General features: G+C 39.4%; 1 protein-coding gene across 5 annotated transcripts in view; it reads left to right on the top strand.

Annotated features, from left to right (window-relative positions):
- The window catches only part of LOC121633718 (neurexin-3b-like), a 185,880-nt gene that overhangs the window by 145,656 nt on the left and 12,386 nt on the right, over positions 1-27,838 (top strand). For all 5 annotated transcript variants that reach the window (XR_006009116.1, XR_006009117.1, XM_041975912.1 and 2 more), the window contains 3 exons: positions 2,676-2,765; positions 4,254-4,564; positions 26,634-26,712. Coding sequence is in view for 3 of the 5 variants with exons in the window: in XM_041975912.1 (XP_041831846.1) it covers positions 2,676-2,765; positions 4,254-4,564; positions 26,634-26,712 (480 nt within the window). In the remaining 2 variants the exon portion in view is untranslated. The remainder of the gene's footprint in view (positions 1-2,675; positions 2,766-4,253; positions 4,565-26,633; positions 26,713-27,838) is intronic.

Here is a 27,838-nt window from a genome sequence, read left to right as displayed (position 1 = left end):
ATGCTAGGTATGCCTACAGACTGGCAGATCTCAGATTAGCTCATAAGGACAAGGTTACCATAGCAGCATTCATTTTAACCAAAAACCACCCAAACCAAACTGCTTAAATATTAAATTATAAAACAACTCTAGAGATGTCAAATATCTCAATTTACTTCCAGTTAAACACTTAGTTATTATTTTCAATTGTGCAGCTTATATTAGCATGTCAGACAAGTCCTGGAAAGATGCAGTGAAGGTCTCGGTAGATGTAGCATGTTACCAGTAGAGGAAAAGTCAATCAAGCTTGTCCTGTGTAGCATCCATTTATCTCAACTGTCCCCAGTGAAGATTTCTAAATCTGCCAGAAGATAAATAAGTCAGGTGTTGCCTTTGTTTCTTTTTCTTCAATAATTAATAACACACTAAGTAGGCCAGATGCATATACAGTACTCTAACACACTCTGTGCAAGCTTATTAACTTTGCTCTTCGATCCACCTAGCATAATGATTCTTTGAGCTGGTGTGTAGCCCTGTGTACCATATCATCTTTGTTATTCACAGAATAATTTGTTCATCTCATTATTCCTCTGCACTTTAAGTGATCAGCAAGAGTTCTTAGTCTTTTTGTTTGAATTTGATATATTCTTACTTTAAAGATCTTAGATGACCTTTTAAAACCTGACTGCCTCTGTCTGCATTTTCAAATCAAGATTCCTTTGATCTGTCTGGGCTTTCGACTCAAGGCTTATTTTTTACAAATATTTCATTCCACCTTCTCTTCTTTGACCTCTTCAAACTGAAAGTTTGAGGAAAACTCTTTGAGCAATTATCTCACCACTTTTCTTTGCAAAGGAAAAATTTAATGAAACCTTGAAGGCAGGCTGATGTTTTAATAAACAATAGAGTTTTTATTGGCAAGGTGATCCATTCTCAAGTCACCTCTAGAAATTGAATATCAAATTGACAAACTGTAGAGATTTTTCTCATTAATTGGACAATTAGCTTGTGGGATATTCATTACATGGGGGTGCCGTCACCTCATTAATCACCCAGAACAGCATAAGTGCAATACCTGAAACTGCATCATTAGCAATGTATGTGAGTGTGGAGCTTCTTCTCTCAGGTTTAGACACAATTTACCCCCACTCAACAACATGTGACTGCTTTGAGACAAACACGTAAACTGAAGAAAAGATGGACAGATTATCAAGTGTTTGTAGATGCAGTTTATCCTTCCTTTTCAGCCTTTCCCAGAAAGCCCTAACCTTCCCAGGTGTCCTCTGAATTCACATACAGCCACCATGCCTCCCTTTGTGGTCCTTGTCCAGAGGAGGGTGTATTTGGCTGCTACTGGAAACCTGCTAGAGATCAAAGGGATGGGGAGGAATCCTGCTAGGAGCTGATTAACCTGTTGGCACACTGCAGACACAGTCCTTTAGCTCACTGGGCCCGCTCACAGCCATAATCACACATTTTTCCCAGCTGGATGGAAACTGAGGACTTGGCTGTACTTTTCTCTGAATATGAATGGTAGGAAGGAATGAACAGTGTGGTTTCATGAGACTAGGGCTTTGCATAATGTAATGTAATGGAAGGCAAATAACTGAACCGTGACTTGACCAGAAAAAGTGTGGTCCCAGCTCCAGTCAGGTGTCTCCCTTTAGAGGTTAACAACTTTCACCTGAGACAATCCCAGCAGCCACAGTAGGCACATTTGCACAGTTATGAAGTCATACCTTTTGTATTAAACCATAAAGGATTCAAAATGCACTACTTTCTTTGCTTCAAATACCTTCTTACCTGGGTACCAGCTGACGTCATGCTGTCATTCTTCACAGGCTCTTGCTCTCTACCTGAAAGTAGTTTGAAAAAAAACTTGTACGTCTCAACCTTCAGTTTACAGAGGGACACGCTCTAGGATTTCCAGACAAAACATTGTACACCAGAGCATAAGTAAATGGAAACCGTGTCATGCCACAAATGATACTAAGAATACACACAACATTACCTGTAAAAGGAGGTTTATCATCTTTAATTCCAATGTACCTGGAACGCGTCTCAGAGGAGGGGAATGTGGCAGCTGTTGGAGTGCTTTTTGTGAGCAGAGGGCCTCCCGCAATGTCAGTAATGATCTCATTTGTATGCATTGTCCTCTTCAAATCTGTGTCACTGTGGGACTTCACCCCCAGTGGGTCTGGCGTACTGAAAATTACCTCCTTTAGCTCAAACATTGCCCTCCTTTCCTTGCAAACCAGTCACACAGCTCCTTTCACCCAAATAACTTGCTAAGGCAAATCACTTGTTGGCCCTAGAAATGTAAAAGCAGGTGATGTCCAGTGGGAGAATTAGTGCTCATATATTACCAGCAATTTACTTCAGAAAAAGCCATTTAATGTGTTTTTACTTTTATATAAGACTGTGATGTATGTGCTATGATTTTATTTACTTTTACAGGTTCTTCATGCAGCTTTTCATGCCTGCTGTCCTGTTTTTTTATCTCTGAATACTTTGTGAAATCTTACTGTGGAGTGTGCTTTGCAACAAATACAACTAAAGTACTTGGAAAAAAAAACTTATAAAGCTTTTATAAATTTTTCTAAACAAAGATAAACCTCATCATAAACCACTGTATAAATGTGTGATGTCTGTTGCCTACTGTTTCAAGCTGTTTGTCAAACTGTCAAACTTTAAAGGCAACAGCGACATTGAACGCTATCAAATGGCAAATAAGAAAATCCCGTTCAAATATACCCGGCCAGTAGAAGATTGGCTTCAGGAGAAAGGTAAATCTTTATCAAACTTCCAGTCTGTTTCTTTTCTGTCACTTCATCGGCTTGCTCCCTTTCAACCTTTGAGAATGAAAAGCCACCCCTTAAACCCTTTAAAAACATGTAAAACAAAGCGTATCTTTATGTCTATTTTTCTTTCCTTTATAATTTCTTTCTTTTTCCTTTTTTCCATCGCCATCTTTTTAAATATTGTTGAATCATGTTGTCCAGTTAAAGGGACTAGAGAGAGAATATATAACTAGTGTAGATGTTAAATATCAAGTGCTCCTAAGCTTTTGAGGAAAATTGACTTGACGGAGTTATCATCAATGCAGCAACAGTAGTGCCTAGTGCTTTGGGAAGAGGATTTACTCCCTTGGTTTGAAGCCACAGCAATGTTTTGAGAGCAAACTAATCAGCGGGCATATCCCCCTGAAAAGTTTCCAAACAGTGGATGCTCCTCTCTGCTGTAATTTATCTACTTGTACTTATTGCAAAAGGAAAATAAATACAATTCTAACCTATTTTTGGTGATGGAGAGATAATTGGAGCCTTTTTGACAGCATCGCGTCACAATGCACCCGTCGAGGTGCACTGTGCCCTGATGAAGCTGTACATATCAATCACTTAGATTATCAATTCAGCACCTTGTTTATGTTTAATACATTTGTGGGGATTTAAAGAGGACTCTGCTCCCCTTTTTTGTTTCTTCAATGGGGGGCGGGCTGCATAATATAGATTGTCACTCCATATAACACCATTATAAACTGCTTTTTAAAATTCTTTGCACATAAACATCTTAACCTTATTATAAAGTCCCTTTAACAACTGCTAAAACTATGACAGGTTTGAAAATTCCCATTACTGCTGCATGCATGACTCCACACGTGCTATTTCATTTTCTGTGATATGAACGCCCTGTCCCTGCCATTCCATTCTTAATGTGTTTTTGTACTCTGAAACAAACAAATGTAACAAGCTTGCTATGTTCCTTGTCTGTAAATTATACAAATTAGATTTTTAATTATGATTCTTGTATTGTAAAAGTTTAGTGTATTTTCCTCCCATGATTAATGCATGAGCTGCATGTTTTGACTGTGATATTTAGGCTTCTGCTAATGAAATTCACATGGCGCAGTAGAGCTGTGTACTGTTGATAGTGTTGTTAGAATAAGCCAAAGCCTGTATAGATATGTTTATTAATCATTTCACTGCACAAGTCTACAGTTTTGTCCACAGAATATTAAGAATATCTGTAGAGAACATGTTGCAGTTCATTTTTCAGATGTGTTTTACATTTGCATGTACTCCCTTGAAGTATTTATGCTAAATGTAGCATCTGTTGTCATGTGTAATAAATAGGAATGTGTGGTTGATAAGTAATAAGTATGCTGCATCATCAGGAAGACAACCATCTACAGCCTTATCTAAGCAGTAAAGCAATACAGCGTTTGCTTTGTATAATTTGTGTCTTCGAACTTTTTCCCCTACTTCGTGCACCAGGCCGGCAGCTGACAATCTTCAACACCCAGGCCACCATCTCTATTGGCGGAAATGACCGAAAGCGACCCTACCAGGGCCAGCTCTCTGGTCTCTACTACAATGGCCTTAAGGTCCTCAACATGGCCGCTGAGGGCCACCCCAACATCAAGGTGAACGGCAGTGTGCGCTTGGTAGGTGATGTGCCTTCAAGCCGGGGGGCAGCGCGTACCACCACCTCAGTACCACCAGAGATGTCCACCACCTTTATCGAGACCACCACCACCCTGTCAACCACAACTACTCGCAAACAGCGCTCACCACCCACCATTCAGGTAAGCCTGATGAGAGTCAAGGTTATCATTTCATTCCAATTATAGGTATTGTTTAAGTAAGAATGTTTTTTGTTATATAGCTATTGTTTATCTTTTTTTTTTACTTCTAACAGGGTCAAGGTTTGGTGCTCTTCTACTCCTTCAGTAGGGGCCTGATCACACATTTACACTGGCAATGTTTGGTCCACTTTGCATAAACCCTGTTTCATTTCCAAAGATAGTTAGCTGTTCAGAGCATCTAGCCATCTAAATGGCTAGATGCTCTGAATAGCAGCTTGGTTTGCTTGTCCCTTTGGCCAGCTCTGAGTAGTGTGAACACTTATTGCTGTGGACCAAAGAAGCAAACACTGGTCTTACTTCATTTGCAGCTTACCAGATAGCTCACTGCCTCTCCTGATGTTATACTCGGCAGTTTTTTTGTGGAAATCCTTTTAGGTTTGAACATTAAAGTAAAAATAGACATTTCGAGACTGCATTAACTTTGTGTTACTCCATTGTTAACTTGCAGCAAACAAGCCAACTGAAGGAGAAGGATTTTCGTATTTGGTCTTGGTCAATTGATGTGCCAGGTTTTCCTTCTGCTTTTTTTCTTCTTGGTCAGTGGTCATTTTGGTTACTATCACCCCTAGAAAGCAGTTGTCGTAAGGGACTTTGTCCAGGCAGTTTGGTCTGCTTGAATACAATCCAGCATGAAAGTAAACAAAACTAAATGAAGGTGGAGCACCTCTTGGAATTATCAAGTCAGCTGAATCGAGTCCCCCATACTATCCTGGTTTGAATGTGCCCTTAGGGACCTCTTAGATGGCTATATGATCACTACTCCTTGATTCTTGAAAGAAAAGCTGGTTTTACCTGTGAAAACAGAGGAGTAGGGCAAAAAGGAGGTTTAGGATGGGGCCAAAGTGCTTCCACATCATAAGAGTGTATTCATGATGCAGTAAAGAAAAGGGTTGCAAGTGTAAAAACAATTCAAGAATCTCGTTATATAAATGCCGTCCATTCACCGTAACTGTAAATTGTTGTTTTTAGCCTCTCTTTTCCAGTATGTTAAACTAACCCTATAAATATCATATGTAGTGTGGTGTTCAGTTGCTTATTTTACTGTCAGATAATTGGATGCTTTAGAAATGGAAAACAGTCTTTCCTTCATGCGGAACACAGCTGTCTGACAGCTAAAGGTTCTGTTTTCTCGCTAATCAGGTTTAAAAATGTGACAAAGTGTAAAAACGAGCTTCTTCTACCCTCTCTTCTGTTTAATTAGTTTTAGGGTCTTTTTATTTTGGGACTGTGCATGAGTGGATTGCTGCTGCCCTCCTTTTTTCTCTGCTTGATCAGCCAAGGTCAGGATACAGTATTTCTCATTCTGTGGAGGATTGAAAAGATCTGCTGTTCACTGAGGTGTGCAAAGCCGGCCATGGCTTTTCTTTACATTTCTCTCTATTCTTCCATCTCTCACCCCCTCTGATTCTGGACTAAGAGAAGCCTTTCTCCAATACGTCCCGAGTCCAAGCCAATGAATGTCACCACAGTGCCAAGAAAGTAATCACACCCAGCAGTCCTTTGACACCCAGAGCACAAATTGAACCGTTCGTTGTCTATATTAAAGCAATAACTCTCCTGCATGGGCGAGACAGGGTTGGGGGGAGAGGTTTGGGTGTTGGATGACAGACCACTCTTACCATCCTCTCTACCTTAACATCAGATTTCCATGGGTGCAGTGACTATGGTGTCTCATGTCAGTTCTGACACTTGTATGTCTTTATCAGCGCAACTGTAGGGGAAGGCTATGGTGCGAGCTGTGAGAAAGCCACTAAATACCCTGTGATTGTTGGACAGGGTGAGTCAAAACGTCAAAATGCCATATGTGAGGTTTGATGAAAAGTCTGTATCTATTGTGTCCATGTGTCACCACTACGCTGCAGTGATGATGACTGAGCTGAGATGCATTACCATACCATCTCCTTCTCTAGAAACAAGGTCACGTTATATAGGAAAAGTCTGGCCGAAACACATTTGTATGTCTCATTCTATTAATATCAATGGCAGTCAATAAAGATCTTGCTACAAAAGAGCTTTTATACAAAGCCCTCTACGTTTAGAGAAGAAATGAGGATCCAGTGTCTCTTATGTCAATACCCAGGATGCGGCTGTTGGATGCCAGATAATGCACTTTGATAACTTAAACAGTAACAACGGGGCTTTTTGCCCTTACTAACTTTTCATTTTATTTTTGTATTCCTTCTGAGAGCATGCCCTGTTCATTCTTCTTCCACTAGTTCCCATGACAGGATCTGCTTTGATTCATGCTGCCATGTTGCAGCATTTCATTTGCCAAGGCCTTTAATTTTACAGTTCCCTAGTTGGCTGTCAAATGCTGTGGCGTGAGAGGTAAGGAGAGAACCTGTACCCGTTTGGCAACTTTCTCCACCCCTCTGGGTAGTATAGTGGAGTTTAGGGAGTTGAGCTTTCATTAGTGATGTACTGCAGTGTTCAAAAAGAGCTATAGGCGTCTGACTGCTGGACTTGGGCGTGTGCGCAGTTGTTTTGAGAAGTATGTGTGCTTGTGAAGACTAAAACCTGTGGGTTTTATCTTCATGGCCATCTATTTTTGGTCCACTGAACCTACACTACCTGTTTTTTTTTAGCCGAGGTGAGAACCAACACATCCCTTGATATCTCTGGATCAACAGGATGAGAGACAAAGATGGGAAATGGAGAGACCAGCATCACACTTAATTAATGATAGCTCTGTGGGGAGACACATATTGAAATGTTTAATTTTATTTCTACCGTTTATCTCTCTGCCACTCTCTTACTCGACTGCTCTGTGGGTCAGCCAGACAAGAAATTGTAATACTTGTTGAATTATGTTTACACACAGCATTAAGTGGCAAGAGCATTCATTTTTACTGTGAATCACTGTATTCTAAGCAGTCTTTTCAGTACTGAGTACAGTTTGTTGATGCCCAATAAAAATCAAGCTTTTAACCTTGTGACAGATGCTATATTTTTATGTTACAAGATATATGAGGAAAAATAAACTATATGCAATAGCTTTGAATCTACAAAGCCTCAGAAAAGCGAGGTCAGACAGGCAGCCTTCATGGAAAACCTTGTGGGAACAAATACTGAATATCTGCAGAGTGAAGCTCTATGGCTAAAATGCCTGCATTGTGACAACCTGATGCAATAAGAAGCAAGGGCTTAGGCTATGAGGTGAAGTTAAACAGTTGTTTTGAAAAGCGAAGCTACTACAGTGGACATATCAGAATAGTAGTGTTTTCTTGTGTTTTCTTACCACTAATTGGCTAATAGATTATGGAGGCAGCTGTGACTTTGGTCAGCAGGTGGCTGCTAGTTTGATTCTAGTTCAACCATACACCTGGCCACCTACCAGCAAGATTTACTTAAAGGGTAGGCCGTCTAGCGTTATTAAGCTGGTGGCACCTGCAACTGCTAGCTGGAAGTTCGCTTACTACAGCTAGAGCGGTTGCTTACTCAAGCTAGCAACAGATGCTAGCTGGTAGGCTATTTTGCAATGATGGCTACTAACCAACTAGTCAAGCTGCTAAACTGGATAACAAAGCTGCTAGCAGGTGCAGTCCTAGCCAATTGGCGAGTGGTGAATCTGTTAAAAGTGACTGCATCATTAAGCTGATACTTCCACTTGCATGTGACTGGGCAATTTAGCTTCTTCCTTTTGAGAGCTTAAATATAAGGCTTATTTTCCACAATATTAAAGCCAGTCATATCAGAGTCAACATAAAAAGGACAGGCAGAGATGTAGGTGAATTTGGGTTACCATATTCATAGATACTTAAAATATGCTTTGGACTTAAGGGCATCATGGGATTAGGAATCTTGCATTTAATAGGTAACTGAACTAGTTGTAAATAAGGCATAATTTTAATACAAATTAATTAAAGCAGTTTATTTATGTCCAATAAACTAATTCTAGTCCATAGAGAAATGATTTACATAAACAGGTCATTCTTGGGTCATGGGCCAAGGCCAATGTCGTATCTACATGAATTCTCCCTTTGGCCCCATTCCACCAAGTGTCTTGATATTCGGATGGGTATTTCCTGCTTAATCTTGCAAATAAAATAACAAATAAACACTAACATGCATTCTTTTTAGCACATTTAAATGTTCCTGCATTTAGTTGGATAAGATTCACGAGCCATGGAGTTGTTTTTTGCCACGTCATGCATGTTTTTTTGTGAATATTATAAATGATCTGAGACCTGGCATTAGATGTCAACTGGCATGCTCCTTATGGATTCAGCGGTTACTTTGTTGTCACAACCCGCTAAAGCAGTGGTGCCCAAGTCCGGTCCTCGAGATCTACCATCCTGCAACTTTTAGATGCGACCCTTCCCCAACACGCTTGAATCAAATGTCATTCAGCTCTGCAGAGGCCTGGTAACGAGCCAGTCATTTGATTCAGGTGTGTTGGAGAAGGGTTGCATCTAAAAGCTGCAGGATGGTAGATCTCGAGGACCGGACTTGGGCACCCCGGCGCTAAAGACTTAACCTAAGTCATCGTTCTGTTTTTAATCAGTGCAGCAAAGAGGATGATCATGTGCTGCAGACAAGGGTGACAAATACAAACCACTCTAGCTATAGCTGTCTGTCCTCGTCTGTTTTCAACACTTTATGTAGAGCTATGGTAATGCATCACAGACGTCCTAACATACGGCAATGAGAGGATGATGGTCCTTACATGGAGATTTAAACAGAGTGAATTAATGTCATATGCTTCCAAGTCCATCATTTTTCTCCATACTATCATCATGAATACATCATGAAATAGTTCTTCAGTCAAGGATTAATGCAATGACCAAAGAATTAAATAAATATATAAACAAGACAATTTTCTTGTTTACTTTAATCAATATTTTAGGCTAATGCATAGCCCTGAATGCCTGTTTCTACCTTGCAACTTTTCTTTTCTCCAAAAAGTAAACAATTTAATAGTAGCCGTATTGGCTACTGTTGCACTTTTCATAATGGTTTAGCAAGAAACTGAAATGGTTTGGCAATTATTTGAGAAGTTATGAAACATATGATCAACATTCTACTTTTGGCCTGCACAATGAAAAGCTAAAAGGGGGATGGCAGATGATCCCACCATTAATGTTGACCAGCACTTTTGTTGCACATCTTTTAGTAGGTCTTCTGTATTCATGGGCACACACATTGAGAATGTGTTGTTTGGTTTCATATTCTCATCTCTGTTTGAGGCTTGCAGGCCCACATCTGCATTAGCATCTGTATGCTGCAGTTGCATTGCGTTCCATTGTTCTACTGCCCAAGTTGGAACCAGTGATTTAAAACAAGTAAAAAAGTTCTGATCTGTATTTTCTATTCAGAGATTTGTTCCTCTTAGCAAGTACTATAAAAATAATTTTCTTAAATATGATATACCTTTAACTTTGAATGCTAAAATGTTTCAAGGGGGCAACTGCAACAACAAGGACTGTAAATTAAAGAAGTTTTCTGAACTAAACCAGGTACAGCTTGAGAAGAAGGAATCAAAGTCCTCCAGCTCTACAGACTTCAGGTTGGACCAAACTTTTTTTTTCCTTATGCTGGCCAATTTAATGTGGATACTAATTCTGGGAATACTCATTTATGCAAAGCTCTCCATCATGGGAGATCAGCGACTCTTGTTCTCAATTAACTCGCGCTGCTGGCGTGAGATGTTTGGGAACAATTAGGACGGGAGGCTGCAATCTAGACTACCGTGGGGGGAAAGTGCCGAGGGAGATGCACTGAAAGTTATTTGCATGTTTGCCGATTTAGAGAAATTGCTCGCGTCCATCATCTTCAACCGGCCTGGTGCTCTGGAGATGGGAAAATGAGAGGTAAATTGTTTGTAGCATAATTGGCATTTCTTTTTTCTTTCTTTCTTTCTTTCATCTTTTTTCTTCTTCTCACACTTGGATTCACTTTGCACAACAACAACTACATTGTGTTGATTTGACAAGCATTAGCCGGCACATCAGTGTTATTTTTATATTTTCATGGTGGTTTGATTGATAGCTGGAGTTTAGAAAAGTAGTGCAACATAAAACAGAATATCATGAACCAGATAACTTTGCACAGTATGCAAATGTGATGCCCTTTCTCGCTTATTCTGTGTTTTCATCTGCTCCAGTCACTCTACACACACTACATTACGCATATTGCTTAACTCGTGGGGATATATCATAATCACAAAATTATTTGTGGTGGTTTGGGAAGTACTATGCAGCATGCTGCTTGCCTCCTCATACAGGATGATGACGAGCATGTTTATCTGCTCATACAAGCAGGCAGATGTGTCCTACTTCTCCACCTGCAATCAGTTGTCTCTATGTTTGCTGTTGCACTCACCTTCTCTCCCAACCAGAGCAACAGATCTGCCACTAACTGTGTAAAGGTCAAAAATGCAGGCAGGTATTCATCAATTGCTCTTTTCCTTTTTTTTTTTCTGGATGCCCTGCCAAGCCCCTCAGCTTCTAGCGTTTTGTAGGAGATGAATGGTGCAGGTCCACTGTTTGCTCAGTAGGTCCAATTAGGAGACAGCAGACTGATGGCGACTCTGCTGGTGTGTGTGGCTCATTAAGGGGTTATACACACACGTATGCACAGAGTTAGCACAAGAATCCACTTCTTATATCAGCAACTTGCACAATCAAGTGAAGCTAGCATAAGTTTTTGCAGATTTTAAAAGCACAGACTCATACATCCATCAGCCATGTTGCAGTCGTATTCGCACTTTGTGGAAATGCTTCTATCACAGGTTTTTCTATCAGAGTCCCCACCACCACCACCATCAACACGACATACTCAATCCAGCTCTCTCTCAATTGTCTGTCTTTTCTGTTGCCAGAGTTTGTATGCAGCGCCCGTTTGTAATCTCTTTATGAATTTTTCATGTCGTTCGGTGTGCAAGAGAATATGTACATAGAGCTGTTTCCATTAGACTTCTCTGTGTGAAAGTGTTTGGGGGATGTTTGCAATTTTATGTCAGGAGATCATGTGTTTCTTTCTATGTGTGTGTGTGTGTTTGTTTGTGTCAGAACAGTTTGTCTCTCAGTGTGTGAGATGTTGCAGCAGTTAGCTCCAGGGGTTGTAGACCACAGGGGTTTTTGTAATAGATGTCCCCCACGCCTCGCAACACAGCTTATCTAGATCCTTGGGGAATGCTTATATGTGTACGCGTAAACCCGTCTTGTCAGCCGCCATTGTCGCGGCGGGGCACTCACACACCAAGAGACAAGAAAGCAACACGCACACATTGCAGTTTGTTTCTGCACTGACCAGCGGGGCATCAGGACATGCTCAAGGTGTGACCTCATGCTGCATTGCCTCCAGAGGTAGCTGACTGGTTATAACACAATACACTTCTCCAGGTAGAAACTCAAACTGTGAGCAAAGTGACACTACCAGTCTAAAAACACTGAATGCCATCTTACCTGATTACTTTAGTCAAAGTAGTTTAAATCACTTATAATTAAAGATATATATCTATAAAAATATGGCGGATTAAAATGATCTTAAATTATATTCAAAGAGTTATAGCTGAACTCCAGCTTCTTCTTCTTCTTACATTACAGATGTCATCTGTCCCTAGACATGAACAAGTAGAGTTACATGAATTATCAAAGTGGAACAGTCGGTAATAAATTCTGTGCCAAGCTATTTTAAAGAGTTGTGAGGTTGCTGTGAGATCGCATACACTAGTTGGTGTTTAATTAACTTTTTTTTTCCAGTGCAACGGTTCTGGGAACAAAACTATTATAAAAGTTTAACTTCTCTTGCCAGGATTTTTTTTTTCTTTGACACTTTCTGTTATTTGATAAAAGACTCTGGGAAGTTACAGCTTTCCTGTTAAGAAAAAAAAAACATACACCCTCTATCATTGTTATTATTTTACTTACCTAGACATAAGAAAAAATAAATAACTCGTCCTTAACTGAGCTGCATGACAAATTGCTACATGACAGTATTCATTGAACAAAAATTTCACAAGAATTAAAAACGGAATTAGCAGCATGGTCCTACTAATTTCACTAAATTCACTCGAGTTTTTGATCATTATCAGTGTGAAAACTCCTATAAAAGCAGAAGTTTTATCTGTTTGCTGCTCTGGCGCCATGTGCTGTATGTTAAGGAGGAAAGACATCAGCAACGGTCTCAGAGAAGCAACTATTGCTAAGAGGCCATCTCCAAATGGTTTGGAGTCCATCACAGCACGTTTTTCCTCAAGTTCAGACCATGCAGTGTATAGAGAAATTACAAAAAGCCCTTAGCATTTTTTTTTATTTTATTTTTTAATATAATTTTATAACAGTACAATTAGAAAATGACTGAACATGTATGGCCTGTTTCTCCAGGGTTCAAATTGCATGGGGTTTTTTTTTTTGGGGGGGGGGGGGTCCTATTCTTGAGTGGGTACTGTGACTTCCCAAGTCACATGCACATACATCTATATCCACTCCCAGCCACAAGTTTGGACAAACTTTCTCATTATATTTAATTGGAAAGTACATTATGTCCAAATATTTGACTGGTACTGTATATTGTGTACAGCATCACTGTTAAATACATTCCGCTACTGATGTATACAGCTGATACAGTCAGAAACATCTCTTATAGTGATGGAATTTTTTTAACAACCGCAAACACAGCAAGTGAAGTGCTTGCCACCTGAAGCTGACGGCACACAACAAACAAACATGTCCTCAGTGCTGTAAGAAGCAGAAAGGATCGCCTTATATGAATAAACACAAAATGCTGACACGTTAAGGATGCACTACAGAAACAGATTTTCTCAGTGATTCACCCCCTATTGAAGGCATCATTCGGCATCCATCTTGCATCCAACCTGTACTGCTTTCTCCAGCCCTCAAGATGCCACAGAGCATTATTAAACGTCAGGAACCTTGAGGATAAAAAATAAATAAAATATAAAATATAACCTTAAATTAGACTATTTTAGAGCTCCACCGTGGTGTTTCAGGTGAATGTTTTCAGGAGAGCTCATCAGCTTTTCAGTATTCAGGGGAGTTGAGCTCCCCTTAGCTCCCCCGTACTTTGCCTCATGCTTTTCTGTAAAAGAAACATGACAAAGCAGAAATGTGTTTGTAACAACATGGCAAAGTTAAATTTGAACAAACCATGACTTCTGGAACAATATTCGTTAGACAAACAAGACCAAAGTGGAGATGTTTGCTCATAATGTACAAAAGCATATTTAATGAAAAGCAAAAACAGGAAACAAAAACACCTCATACCAATAGTCAAACACAGTGGTGGAGAGCTGATGATATGGGCTCCTCTGCAGCTATAAGATCTGGACACCTTGCAGCCATTAAGTAGATCACAAATTTCTATGTATACATGCTCTAGAGTTGAACATGAGCCGTTTGTCTAAAAGCTAATGCTTGGCTGATATTAGGGTCTACTTCATTTTTCACATGCTAATTTTGCATTTTGTTTTGGCTGTTGTTAAATACATAAGACATGATGTAATATTTCATGTTTTTTTATGGACACTCTAACAGACAAGAACAATTATTCTGCAATTATCAGTAATGCACCACCATCAGTATATTAGATGCAGCTAACAATAACCTGCCTCTTCGAGGGGGATATTAACAGATCTTTATATTCATTACTGCAGGGGTGCCCAAAGTCGGTCCTCGAGGGCCGCTGTCCTGCAGATTTTCCAGTGTTTCCTGCTTCAACACACCTGCCTCAAATTAAATAGATCGAACAGCCTATTAAGTTTTGCACAATGACTTATCAGTTTGAGTCAGGTGGTTTAGGAGCAGGGACACATCAAAAACCTGCAGGATTGTGGCCCTTGAGGACCGGAGCTGGGCCCCTGCATTACTGTGTCCATGTGCACAACTTGTATAATCAAGACTAAGATTTAATTAAATATCATACAAAGCATTTGATGCTCCACAGTAATAATATGTTTCACTGCATTTCTCAGCTGCACTTTAAACAAACCCCAAGAGTCGGCTCAAACTACAATCACACCTGCTACTTTTAATAGTAATATGTGATATTTGTTAAGATATTTGTGTGTATGTGCGCATGCAAGGTTAGTTATACTTGAGCATGCATGTCACTGTACTGCAGAAGGGCTCCAATGTGCACTATGTTTTAAGTAATCTCATTGGTTAGTGATTATGTTTCAACTTTCATCTTCTAAAAAGAATCTAAATCGAATACTTAATTTAGTTTGTGCTCATTAGGAACTGAACCCAAGAGGGACCCCTGGCTAATATGGGACAAGTAAAGCTGGCAGCATCAGCCATTACATAACGCCTACATTGATTTGGTATCACAGCCTTGAAGTCATAATAGTGTTTGACTGCAAGAAATACAGACATATGGGAAAGGATTGAGAAGGGGAATGAAAATGTAGTCCACAAGGAGAAAGACTAAGGTCTGATTTCAGCTCCTGTTTTGGACTTCACACAATAGAAAGCCAATAGTCCTCCCAATGAAACATATCATCTTTCTCCTACATTGCATTGCTATAGTTAGTCCTGTTAACTGATATTTATTGATAAAGCTTTGCCACAAAAGAGCACCTTTAACTAAGCTATGGGTAATGCATGATTATCATGTGAGGAACAATGTTCTTTAAGACACTGGTTTTCAAACTGGGGATCAGGACCCCTTGGGGGTCGCCAGATAATTTTGAAAAATACATAGCACCCATTTTTTTTCTAATAAATTAGATATTTTTACCAGGCCTGTCCAAATAAACCATTAATGAAGCGAGACATCTTTGAAATTAGCACTTTAATATTTTTAACACATTAACTCATAAAAAAACAAAGTTGGTACACATGCCATATTAAAAATCTGAATTTGACATTATTATCTCCACATGAGAAGCTGATTTTGGGCATGTAGGTGCCTTGTCACAACACCAAGCTGCCAAAAACCCCTTTATCCTCCTTATTTATGACGATTCTAACAGTTTTTTCAGCTTTTCATTTAGAGGACGGCTGCAAGATGACCTATTTGATACATCACACAATTAATCACTAAGATGTCACGTGGGGATGGGAGTCGTGGACACAAATGTGTCTTATCTTGGTGGTCGTGGCTCAAAAAGTTTGAAAACCACTTCTTTGAGAGATATGACTGCAAATCATCATGTTAGGAAAGCACTGAGTGAGCCAAATAAAGTAATGCAGGATGAAATTGTTCCATAAATCCAACGCTAATAAGATGAATTCAGGCCTTGTTGAAATATGTATTTTTACATGCCTCTCCAGAGGACATTAAGGCACAGATCATATCTATTTGAAATGAAAACATGTTAAAAGAAACCAGTGATGTTCAGAGCCAGAGCAGCATTAGACTCAAAAATGTGATGACATAAAAAAACAACCACCATTTAGGAGTGTTTTTAAATTCCTGCAGTGATCACAGGCACAGGTGTGTTGCTGTTTGCTCTTCTGTTAATTTTTCTTGCTGTGTAGCTCTTTTTCCTAATCATTTTAACTTGGAGTCCAGCCCAGTGTGAGTAATGTGGGTTTGAAACTCAGAAAATTAATTGCAATGACTGACTGGTTGGAAGAGCACAGATTTACTGTTTCTAGCTTTGCACATTAAAATATGTCAACATGGGCTCTGGGACTTAATCAGGATTGATGATGATGATGTGTTGAACATTGTTTATTATTTTCTAGAAATCTAAATACCAAACAAATATAGAATATTATAAGGAAATTTAAAAAGTTAGATTGGTCATACAAAAATGGGCCATTTATATCAGATTAGACATAAGCCATTATGGGACTGCGATTATTATATCAGCTTGGTGGATAATGACTCAATAGTTGTTGATATGATTTGATTCAGAAGCTGGCAAATGATACTGAAGTATCCTATTTAGAGTCTCAAAACAGAATATTTTTTATTTATTATAACCAGTGTAGTAGGCAACAGTCTGACTTAGACACCCTAAGTTATAGTCTGAGTAAAGTAAAAATAAATCTATATTCTGAGTTTGTCACATTACAGAAAATTGTGTTAATAACTTGAATGACTAAAACAGGTAACAGTTAAATACAATTAGGTCTGAAAATCAGAAGAAAATGAGCAGCACTTTCTGAAACTTTAGCTTTTTCAGTCAGCGTGCTGTCCTCAACTTGTGGCAGCTGTAGTTCAGGAGGAAGAGCAGTCCATCAACCAAAAAGTTGGTGGATTAATCTCAGGCGTTCCCTTGACTACATGCAAAGGGTCCTTGGGTAAGACACTAAACCCCATATTTCCCCCAGTGTGTCTATCGGGATATGAATGTGTGTGAAAGTAAAAAACAGATAAGTGCTGTACAGGTGCGTTTTTTGTGAAGGGTGTGAACCGATTTGAGTGGTCAACATGACTATATAAAGTACATTTACCATTCAAATATGGTGATGCATTGTGCTTTTTTTTTTTACTTTATTTGTTTGTTAAACTTTTATTTATCGAGGAAGTCCCCTGAGATTACTGTTTATTTTTGGAGGGAAACCTGGCCCGGAAGCCACCATATAGCAGTCGGCACCTGAAACACAGCACACAATAAAACAGTTTAATAAAAGATCTAAAACACATCCTAAGAGCAGCATTTACAGGCTTTGGTTAAATATAGTTCCTAATAAAGCTTTAAAGTGACTAAAAGAGACCAGGGTTTTGAGCTTTGTGTGTCTTAAAGAGTATTCCAAATTAAGAAAATGCAGAGCTGGCTCAGTAGAAATTTTTGTCATGTTAAACAGCAGCAATCTGGATGAATGCACAATTTAAAATTTATTAACTGTATTAAGAAACTTCTCAGATATAATTGGACTGTACTCAGTAGAGTTTTACTGACTAAATTTAACCAGTGATGTTTTCTCCTAAGGATCAGTGAGGGCCAGGAGACTATGCTGGTTGAGGAATTAAATCAAACATATCGGGTGCACTCTAAGGGCTTATTTTCCATCCAGACGCCACACAGAATTCACTCTTCCCAAAATTTGAAATGACTTTGATGTGCAATAACACAATTTTCAGGGGTGAGACAATTAAATTCACAATTCTTCTTCTTTACTCATATTATTATCATTATTTTAAGTTACACATGTACTCTTTATTATATTTAGCCTTTAATATTTGGTAGAAAATCTTCCAAATGTTTTAAGCTTTGATTTACAGTTTTATAAACATCCTGTATATTTTCTTTTCTTACTTTTTAAAAAATGCTAAACTGAAAAAATATAGTGTTAAAAGATGAAAATTAAAGAAAATATTTCATTTGTTAAAAGACGGTTTACCAAGAGAAGACTCTTTATACTTTCCACCTCAATGAAAAGAACTTGGATGGAAAACTTTGTGAGTTATGAAAGCAAGATTTATTTTTCCATGCTTTATATGTTCTGATTGAAGTTTGTATTAATAAATTAGTTTTAGCAAGCCTTCATTGAACTGCTGTATTTATTAAGAGCCCTTCTCCTGCTTTAATTTTTTATTTCTTTACCTTACTTTTTGTAGACGGCCAGAACTTTTAATCTTTTTTTATTTCATCCCATATGCTCTCATCTTCTCTCAGCTTTTTCTTTGGTCACAGCCATCATTGTACTTCAGCACCACATCCACATGAATCCCTCACTTCCCCTTTGAAGACAGAACTAAAAATGGTCACACAATTCCTAAGCCAGACCTGTAACTGTTGCTACAATTTCACCAGTGAGGACATTTTTCCTCTCATCTTTTTTCTGCTTACTTCACGTCCCGTTCTGCTTGTTTTCCACCACGTGACCCCACTGATGTTCAGTCCTTCCACTCATCTCTTTATGTGTTTGTGTATATACATAACTGCTTGTGTGTCACAGGGCTTCCCTGATGACCTTGTATTCTGTGGCATGTGGGTGATTAAAAATCAGGGCCAAACACCATTTTCTTTTCCATGGGAAGATGGATGACCCTGCTTGACAGTGGCTGCCTGTGGCCTGAGGGCAATTAGAGTTTGCTGAGAGGCAACAACCCTCGCTGCTCCGTGTACAAAAGCAGGTCCTTGAGAAAAACAGAAATACTCGGCACAAAACCCATTCTGCTGAAACCAACACGCTGCGGTGATGGCCAGCAAATTAAACGCATTTTCCTCCCTTCTTCTTTTTCCACCTTTCCAGCTGTTTTCCTCCTGCTTTCCTTTCCCAATATCTTATAAACCTGAAAGAAAAGTAAAAAAATAAAAAAAAAAAGTGCTGACTCCAGGAGGCTTCCTAGAAAGGCCGATCGTGGGCACTCATTCGAAATGTCAATATTTGATCTTGGGAATCATTTAGCATATGGTTCTGGCGCTACAAGTTGGCTCTGGAGCACATTTCATTGTAATTTACACATTATAATCAGGGACAGCAGGACCTCCAGTCTTTCTGCACTGGTTTTGTTTGCTTGCCTCTTTCAACGTTACTGTTACTAATGAAGATTAAGCCGCATGAGAAAGTGTTTGATTAAAATCACAGCTGTGTGTTATTTTTAACACCGCCCCTTTCCTTTCTATCATTTCTCTTTTCAGGATAAAGCATTCTTTCTGTCACAAAGCAAAAAGAGTTGTGGCAGCCTATTGATAGGGATATGGCCTAGCGCCATTGATTCTTTTTGTAATACAAGTCTCTTCCTTGTCCGGCTGTCAAAGCTCAGATTGGACATGATAACACGCACGCCAAGCAGCTGTCAATAGTAAAGCTAAGCTTTCGCCGCCGAGATGACTATCTTATGTTAGTATGAGGGCTACTGAAGTAGAACAGAGAAGGAACTGGTGAGATTGCAAGAAGAAAGAAATGGAAGCGCAGATTTCTGTCACTATCTTTTCTTAGGCTGAAAAATCATCTGTGGTGTGTCTTTCTGACTAACGTGTAAATATATATATATATATAAGTATGATCAAGGAGCACCTTGGGGAAGAAGAAATTGCTTTGAAATCTGTGTCTTTGCACTTTGATCTTTGAACATGAGGCCACATCGGATGTCCTTGGCGACTGACTCCCAGGATGACACAGTCAAGAAATTTGATTTGTTTGGGTTTATTCACATCATTAAGTATAAAAAAAAAAATCTTGCTTTAGGTGTCCAATGCACCCACATTGTAAATAAACCAAATCGGTTTTGATAGCGTGGTTGTAATGTGGATCTATTACGTTCTGTCTCCTCCCTTGTTCTCAAAAGGCTTTTGTTTCTCAGTGTTTCCTCCAGCCTGCGGGCATAAAAACACATGAAGGTCATTTGTTATGATAAGGCCGTGGTACGTTCAGCGGCAAACCTCCCGCGCCCTCCCCGATGATATGACTCAGTGTGCCGCACTTAAGCATGTGTACCCAAATTCCCAGCATCTCACCGAGATACGGCTCTGTTCACACTCATATTTCATGTTATGTTTGTAAGCCGGGGGCCGCGGCTGAGTTTTAGTCTTTTCCGCTGCTTTAACTAACCCACAGGAAAACTATAGGCAGTGGGCGAGTGCGTTACGTCTTTCTCTCTCCCCCACCAAACATGAGCCGCTGCTTTGATGTGACTGATCAAATCACTGTCATGCTCAGCAGAATATTCAGCTGCAGCCACGGCTCCAGATGCAGCAGCTGCTCTTGTTACCATCCATGTGTTTGATGAGTTTTATTCCAACGTAAAAACATTCCCTGTTTAATTAGTCTGGCTCTTAAACACTGACTGTCAGAAGACATAAAAAATCTGTTTGATTTGGTGACCTTTTTTAAAGATGGTGAGCCTGGGCTGTAGCAGTGGAGTTGCACTGATGTGTTTTGATTACTTCTTTTTTTTTTTTTTTATCTGTTTGCTCCAGACACAAGTTGAGAGTTTGTAACTGTTGTTGGCAGTAGCTTTTTAGACAGCTTTCTGGGCATATGCTGTAAAAGGAAATGTTGCACACAGATCTTCCGAGTTTAGTCACGTTTATTATTAGGCACAAGTATGAACACATGGTGTGAATGCACTTTTGTTCCCGCAGACGCAATGTTAGCTAGCAAGCATCAGTAGTGAAGCAAAGTCAGAAAATGTATTTGATTTCCAGATCTTTTTTATTTATTTAATTGATTCTTTTTTAAACCACATTGTCTAGAAGGCTTTAAACATGTAAAGACCGTGGCTTTTCTGTGTCTTAAACTGTTTTTTATTTGTCTTTGGATGAAATCTGTCAGACACCAGCTCCATTTACCTGCTTGATGTAGCAGAATCAGGCAGCCCACAGTGCTGCTCCTGCTGCTACTAAAATGGGTTGATGGGTTTTTTTTTCCTAACACACTGAAACGAAAGCATAAATTCATGTTTTTTCCAGCTTACCTAATAGCTATAAGTACTCCACCTGTCAGCGCAGGAAGATATCCCCTCTTGATGTGATTTTAGTCTAGTGATGAGTGACAACCCCCATAGAAAAAGCAGCACATTAGCAGATCAGCAGCTTTAGCCCTTCTTCAGTGACTGCACAGCATGCATTTGTGCACAGCACTGAGAGGAGCTCGCCCATGGCTCTGCAACGCTCAACACCCAATACATCATAGCTGTAATTAGGCACAAAATGGACAGTGGAATGAACAGTACTGTGTGAAAGTCTTGACCCACCCAGCATTTCACAAGCTGCTGCAGTCGCAATGATTAATCATTTGTTCCCATTTTTGAGTGCTACAAAACAGTGTCAAAGATAACACAGATTAACAGGTGAAAAATAGTAATACTGCACCAACAAGGTTTCTCAAAGAACTATTGGCCAGAAAAAAACTTCTCATGTCTCAGGTCGGTTTGCGGTGTGTCCTTAAGAATTTAGAGAACAATGGAAAAGGACAAAAGAAGAAATGGCCGGCCTGAAAAATTATCTACAGCAGACGAACAGTATCTGAAATGTTCTTAAGAAATGGGAATAAAGACCTGACACAGTACCTGAGAGATTCATCTGGAACTTCAGTTGATCCCTCTTCTGAAGCTTCATCAGAAATGGTCTCCATGGAAGATGAAAAGTATTGTTAAAGAATTCTCCCCAGAGTCCAGACATCAGCGTTATTGAAGCAGTGTGGGATCATCTTGACAGAGAATAGAACAAAAGGCAGAAAACATCCAAAAAGAGATTTGGAAAGTCTATGAAAAAGTCTGGAAAGATATTTGTGAAGGCTACACTGTAAAGAAAAAAAAACTAATTTATCATAATTCCAATAAGTGTATTTAAATATGAAATAATGAACCACTAAAGGTGCATCGATGTAAGGTAAGGTATATTGTGAATATTTATCTCTCTTCACAATCTAGAAACTGTGAGATTCTAATCCTGCTTTCTGTCTGATGGCTGATATTCATCAGATATTGTTCCTTCTGTGTTTAGAAGGAAGCAGCTTCACAGCTTCACACACACAATAACCATTTATTTATATATATTAACTTTATATATAAATAAATTGTTATTGTGTCGACTTTTGAACAATGTTTACATTTTGGACTGATTTCATTGGTCCATTGACCATATGATTGATGTAGATGAATGTAGTTTTACATCCTCACCACTATGGGCCCTGTTAAAGGCCCTTAACTGTATTTAAAGGTAATTTAATTTAATTTAATTAAAAATGTTAATTTTTTATTAAGTGTGCTAAAATCTTTCATTAATATATATATTAAAGTAAGGGTATAAACGGTATTAATTTATGTTTTTTTAACACATTTTTGATGAGTTTTTACCTGTTTTTAATTTATAGTATTTCTCTAGCTGCTGGAATATCATTGTTTTGGGGTTGTTTTTTTTATGTTTTGTAGTTTTTTTTTTTGTTTGTTTGTTTGTTTGTTTGTTTGTTTGTTTTTTTACAGAAAACTTAATGAAATTATAGAAAACTTATCCAAGAGGATTCTGACTGTATTAGAGAATAAAGCTGCAGCTGGTCAGGCATATATATTGATATATATTGACCCCTAAGCTTTTCTAGTTGCCTCATAAGCTGTTTTTACATCTGTGTTTACATGATTCATCAACCATAGATGTTTCGTAATGAGCAGGTAAAGACTACTGCACAGAACCGTAGATGCTACAGTTTTGGTTGCATTAACTAAACCTGCTCAAACAGCTACAGATGATTAAAACAAGACATCTGTTCTAACAGATAACACTGATTTCTGAAAATCATCTTCAGTTACGACATGTTTGAACGCTCATGAGCTTCAGCTGAGCTAAGAAGTACATTTTTACAAACTGAAGAAATAAATCATTTTGCTCCTCATATCTTCTTCATGCACATAAAATAGAGTCAGAAGAGGTGCACAGAGAGGCATCAGTTTTTATATTGTGGTAAAATGACTTTATTAGATGAAATATATATCATCTCTGCACTCTGTAGTGGGGAAAAAATAAATAAAACAAGCTTGGTGTCTTAGCTTCAGGGTTTTTGTTAGTCGTACCTTTCTGAGGTAATTGCAGCCTCCCTATTAATGGTTCCTGCTTTTCTGCTGGATAAAAACTCTTAACTAAACAACTTTGTGAAGATTTTTTTTTAAGAAAAATGCCCAGCATCTTTGCACATTCTCCATTTTGCCTGTCAGTGCCATCAGTTGTAAACTGAAAGCTGTGTGTTTTGAAACTCATGTCCCAAAGAGGCTGTTTATCTCCATCGATCACCGGTACGATCCCTTCAGCTGTTGTGCTGAAGTGGTCGAAGGTAAATGCTGTTTTAATGAAGTCCGGTTATTGATTTTACTGTGGTGTTTGTTTGTGGAGTTAGAAATTTGAGTGTCACCAGAAGCCAGGGTAATCAGGCTTGATGCACATTTCTGCTCTGAAATTGTAGGCGGCACGTGCCAGCGTCTTAAAGCTTCCTAAACATAAAACAAATCAGCCTGCAAATCCTTCCTTTAAGAGGAAAAACGATGATTTCCACATTTGTTGAGAGTAATTACATTGAAAAAGAGAAAAATCTTTGCAGCTAAAATATATGCCACTCTGTGTTATGGAGATTTAGACCGAGAATTGGATTTCTCCAGCTGTGAAATCAGTTTTGTAGTCCTGCTGGCCAACCATGTCATTATGCTGTCCCCCCCGCTGTAGCCTCCCACCGCTGCACACACCAAGCCCATGCCTTTTCCACTCCACCAGCTCTCTTTGCATTTACGGCATCTAGCCTCATGCCACATGTTAATATCAACATCTAGGGCCAGCTTATTGAAGACTCTGAGCCTTGTGTGTCACTTCATTGCTTCTGCGGTTGCCCGGATGCAGAGAAATGCCACCAAAAGCCTTTTATGAGAAGCGTTTCAATCTAAGCCGTTTCGGCTGAAGAGATGTATCATATGTTTTGGAGAACTAATAAAGCATGTATGTAGTGGATCTCCAAATGTTAAACGTCACACTTCAAAACCCTTTTCAATATTTCTGAGTGGGATCAGTCATCAAGATGAGAGGGTCTCTTACTCTGAGTTAGCAGATGATTTACAGATAAGGCCTCTCTGTCATTTAGATGCAACATTTACATTACAGAAGTCTTTAACCCCTCGTTTGTTTCCCATGTGTTAAACGTGATGGAACACTGAAAAGGCTACAGCAGGCATTGTCCTGGCCTACGGGAATAACAATAATCCATATTATTAATCCATCATTTTTTTCTTGACAATCCACTTTTGTAAAGAATATTTTAGCCTGCAGCTTGTTTAAGGTCAACTAGTGAACTCAAATTTTCTCACTTTGGCAGCCCCTAACAATAGTTAATTCGATATCCATCTTGCATCCTGTCTCTTCTCCGAGCTCTTTCCAGCCCATATAAGTCAACCCAATTTTGACTCTTGTCTTATCGCTTGCTCTGTCCCTTTCTCTCTTTTCGTTCCTCACTTCTCCTCCTATGCTCCTTTGCTGAATAAGCTGGGGTGCATGTTCAAAACAGCCAGTGTGTCGATATCTAGTTGCTGGTGCAATACCATAAAGCAAAACTGTAGGACGGGGGAAAAAAAGTGCAGTTTCTCTCAAAATTATATTTATATCTACATTATAAAATATAAAATATGTATAACCATAAACTGTGAAATTCTATATGTTTGTTCCTTCTAACCTCAAAAAGCTATAAGAAATCTCTAATACAAGTCAAACTTAAGCTCAGGGTTTTTTTGTTTTTTTTTGGCATCCTGCGTGAAGCTGTTTTTTGGACTTAGAAAGCTATAAAATATTTGGACTAGGAATTGACTCAAAACTGTAAACATCTACATGTATCTGATAATGGCATTAAACAGCATTTAGTGATGCTGTTAAGGAAGAGTAAAGTCTGAATTCAAGCATTTACTTCACATGGTTGTAGCACATCTCATAATTTTAGGTATGACTTGAATGCCACAAATAGACATTTTAGGAAAATTACACTGGATTAGAAGGGGCGTGTTATTTGCTCTGCAGTGCAATCCTGAGCTTTGGATTCAACAAGTGGATAAAGCAGAGAGTATAAAATGTGTGATTAGGCTTTACCTCAGGGCAAAAACCATTACAGCATTGATCTGTCTGCCAAACACCTTAAATATAGTCATGGCAGTATCTGTTCTTGTATTAATGAGCCTAAACCTCATTCCAGATGTAGAATCTGTAACATTGCTGGCACCATCTGTCTGTTAGATGTCATTTTTGGTGTTAAAGCACCAAAAACAGCAACATCAGGGTGCTGTTCTGGAGCATAACTTGGTTTTTTGGCACCTGCAGAAAACTACAGACCTCCTTTACTTTTCTCCTCGGTGGTAGCCATGCTGGAAATGTGATCAATTGATCACTTTTTTTTAAAAGCAGAATTTCCTGCTAAAGATAGATTTGGAAATCTCTAAGTTCAGTGCATGCTCCTTAGCTGCATCAGTTGCTGAGGACCAGAGCGTCATGGATGAATGGACAAGTTGTAATGGTGTTTGGGCTGGAATTTGGAACAGACTTTGAAGTGGTGTTTTATCTCTCTCTGTGTTCCTGCCTCCCACATCTGCTGCTATGATAATAACAAGCAATAACCATCTTTTCAGCAATAAGCAAAACTTTTACGCCCATAATGTGGCTTCAATAAATAATGTCATGTTTACCGGGAGGCCATATTTTAAAGCAATTTACTTTAGAGCCTCCCCTCTTGTTTCGTTTTTTTTTTTTTTTTTATCCAGGTGTACATCACATAATGCAATGCATTATGCACAGCGGCACAAACACATATTGACACATTTTCAAATGTACTGATACAGAAAAGAGAGCAGCCCATCATGTGTAATCACAGGAAAATGCTTTAAAAAAAATCACTTTTGCAAATGTGCAGTTTGTTGGACATCAGCATATGGCGGATGTGGACAGCTTTCTCTTGGCTCCTGTTGAAAGCAGCAGAACAAGCATGGGGGCGCGTTTCATTAGTCTGTCAAACTCAATGATATTTAGAGCCCCAAACCCCTGGCCAGGACTGGAAAACTCAATCAGTGCACTGATTTCATAACCCAGCTTGGTGACAGGGCTTATTTTATCGCCCCGCTGATTCATTCTAATAAACGCCGGCTGCCCAGTGCAGCACCGCCGCCGCTGAAATACAACCTACCCCCTGCCTTACCTTCCTGTCCTCCATGGGTCGACCCGGAAAAAGAGAGAGAGAGGAGGGGATAAATCAGAATGGCGGGAACTGGAGGGTGCAGATAATCCATCGCTGCTCCGGGTGTAGCCAGCAAGTCTGCCACCCCGCTCCTCCCTCGATCTCCACCCTTAAGCACAAATCAGAAGCTGGGAAGCAGTTGATCTGTGTGGGTTCGCTGGGTCCATTGATTGTGGACGATGGAGGAGGAGAGGGGCGATAAATAATCAGAGGCAGAGTGCGGAGGGTGAAGAAAAAACAATTATCTGCGGAGGTGGAAAGCACATAAAATGAGGAATGATAAACACTGTGAAATATGATTGACTCAAAGTGAAATATGGGAACTGAAGGACAGGCAGAGAGGTCTGTATGCGCAGAGATATCCTTGAAGGCCTCACAACATTTGCTAAGGCTATAACTACATTCTTCTGTGTGTGTGTGTTTGTGTTTGTGTGTGAATGCATGTTTCTCCACAGACAACAGATGACATTGTCTCATCGGCGGAGTGCTCCAGCGACGACGAGGACCTGGAGGAGTGCGACTCCGGACATGCAGGTGGGATGAGTGTGTCGAAGTTGTGCTTGCTCTGAACCTGGTCTAGTTCTCCTTATCTTTCTTTGATTTGCTACCGAGGAGCTTCTCCTCTCAGCATCAAGCCCCATGGGATACTTCAAGTGTAACTTTAAAAAAAAAAAAAAGTCTTTCGATAAGCAGCCAACTGCAAGAAAACATACATTGGAGTTTGCAGAACTCTTTGGAGACAGTTAAAAGCAGTGGGAAGTTGATTTTTTATCTGCATCCTTTAGCATGCTTTCTATAGGAAGTCCCAACTTTAACTGTAAATACGTCAGGACTTGTTAAAGCTCACGTCTTCCATCTCTAAAACAAGTTACACTTTGCTATGGGGCCACAGGTTGCAGACATGCTGAAGCGTTGATACTAATTTTGTTCTCTCAGCATTCGATTGAGAGCAAAAACTTTACACAACAAAGTACGAAATTAGTATCAAGCCGCATGTCGCCCGCGCTGATGCTTCAAAATGTATCTGTCCTGTACATGGTTGACTTCCTCTTGCTGTGCGTGTGTGCGTCTCTCTTGACAGAGGATACATTTTGAGATTCTTTCGAGAACAAAGATGCTTTCAGCCTAGATACTGTGATATGTAGCAGACTAACTGCAACAGAGCCTCTTCCTCCCTTCTCCTTCTTCTTCTCTTGTTTGTACCTCTGTTTCCTTCGTCGGAGGCTTGCCTTACCTGAAACATTCTAATAGAGAACAGATATCCTCGAATTTCTGTGCGCATCGTCTCTCTTTTCTCTTCCCTTTGCACACACACACAAACAGACAGACACACGCAAACTTGCAGGTATCACTTTGTGATTGCATCAAAGTGAGCTGGAGTTTGAAAATAAATACAGAGCTGGAAATAATACTGCAGATTTGAAAAAGGTGGTGGTAATTTTTGAGGCGACTTGGGTTTGGATGACTCCCGAGTAAGCAGCTGTCAGCCACACTTTGTGCCCAGGAGCGATTGGCACGCGTCCTAATAATGTGGAAAAAAAAAAGAAAACAGGAGACTGAGTTACATTAAAACTGGCTCAGTGTTCAACAAGCAGCTCCCTTCAGGCGCTCTGGAAATCATTAACAGCTCAGGCTATTTGATTGCTTCACTGTCCTTCAA

This window comes from Melanotaenia boesemani, chromosome 22 (assembly GCF_017639745.1).
Source record: "Melanotaenia boesemani isolate fMelBoe1 chromosome 22, fMelBoe1.pri, whole genome shotgun sequence".
Lineage (NCBI taxonomy): Eukaryota > Metazoa > Chordata > Actinopteri > Atheriniformes > Melanotaeniidae > Melanotaenia > Melanotaenia boesemani.
The sequence above is the reverse complement of the archived record's forward strand: the minus strand, read 5'-3'. Positions and strand labels throughout refer to the sequence as shown.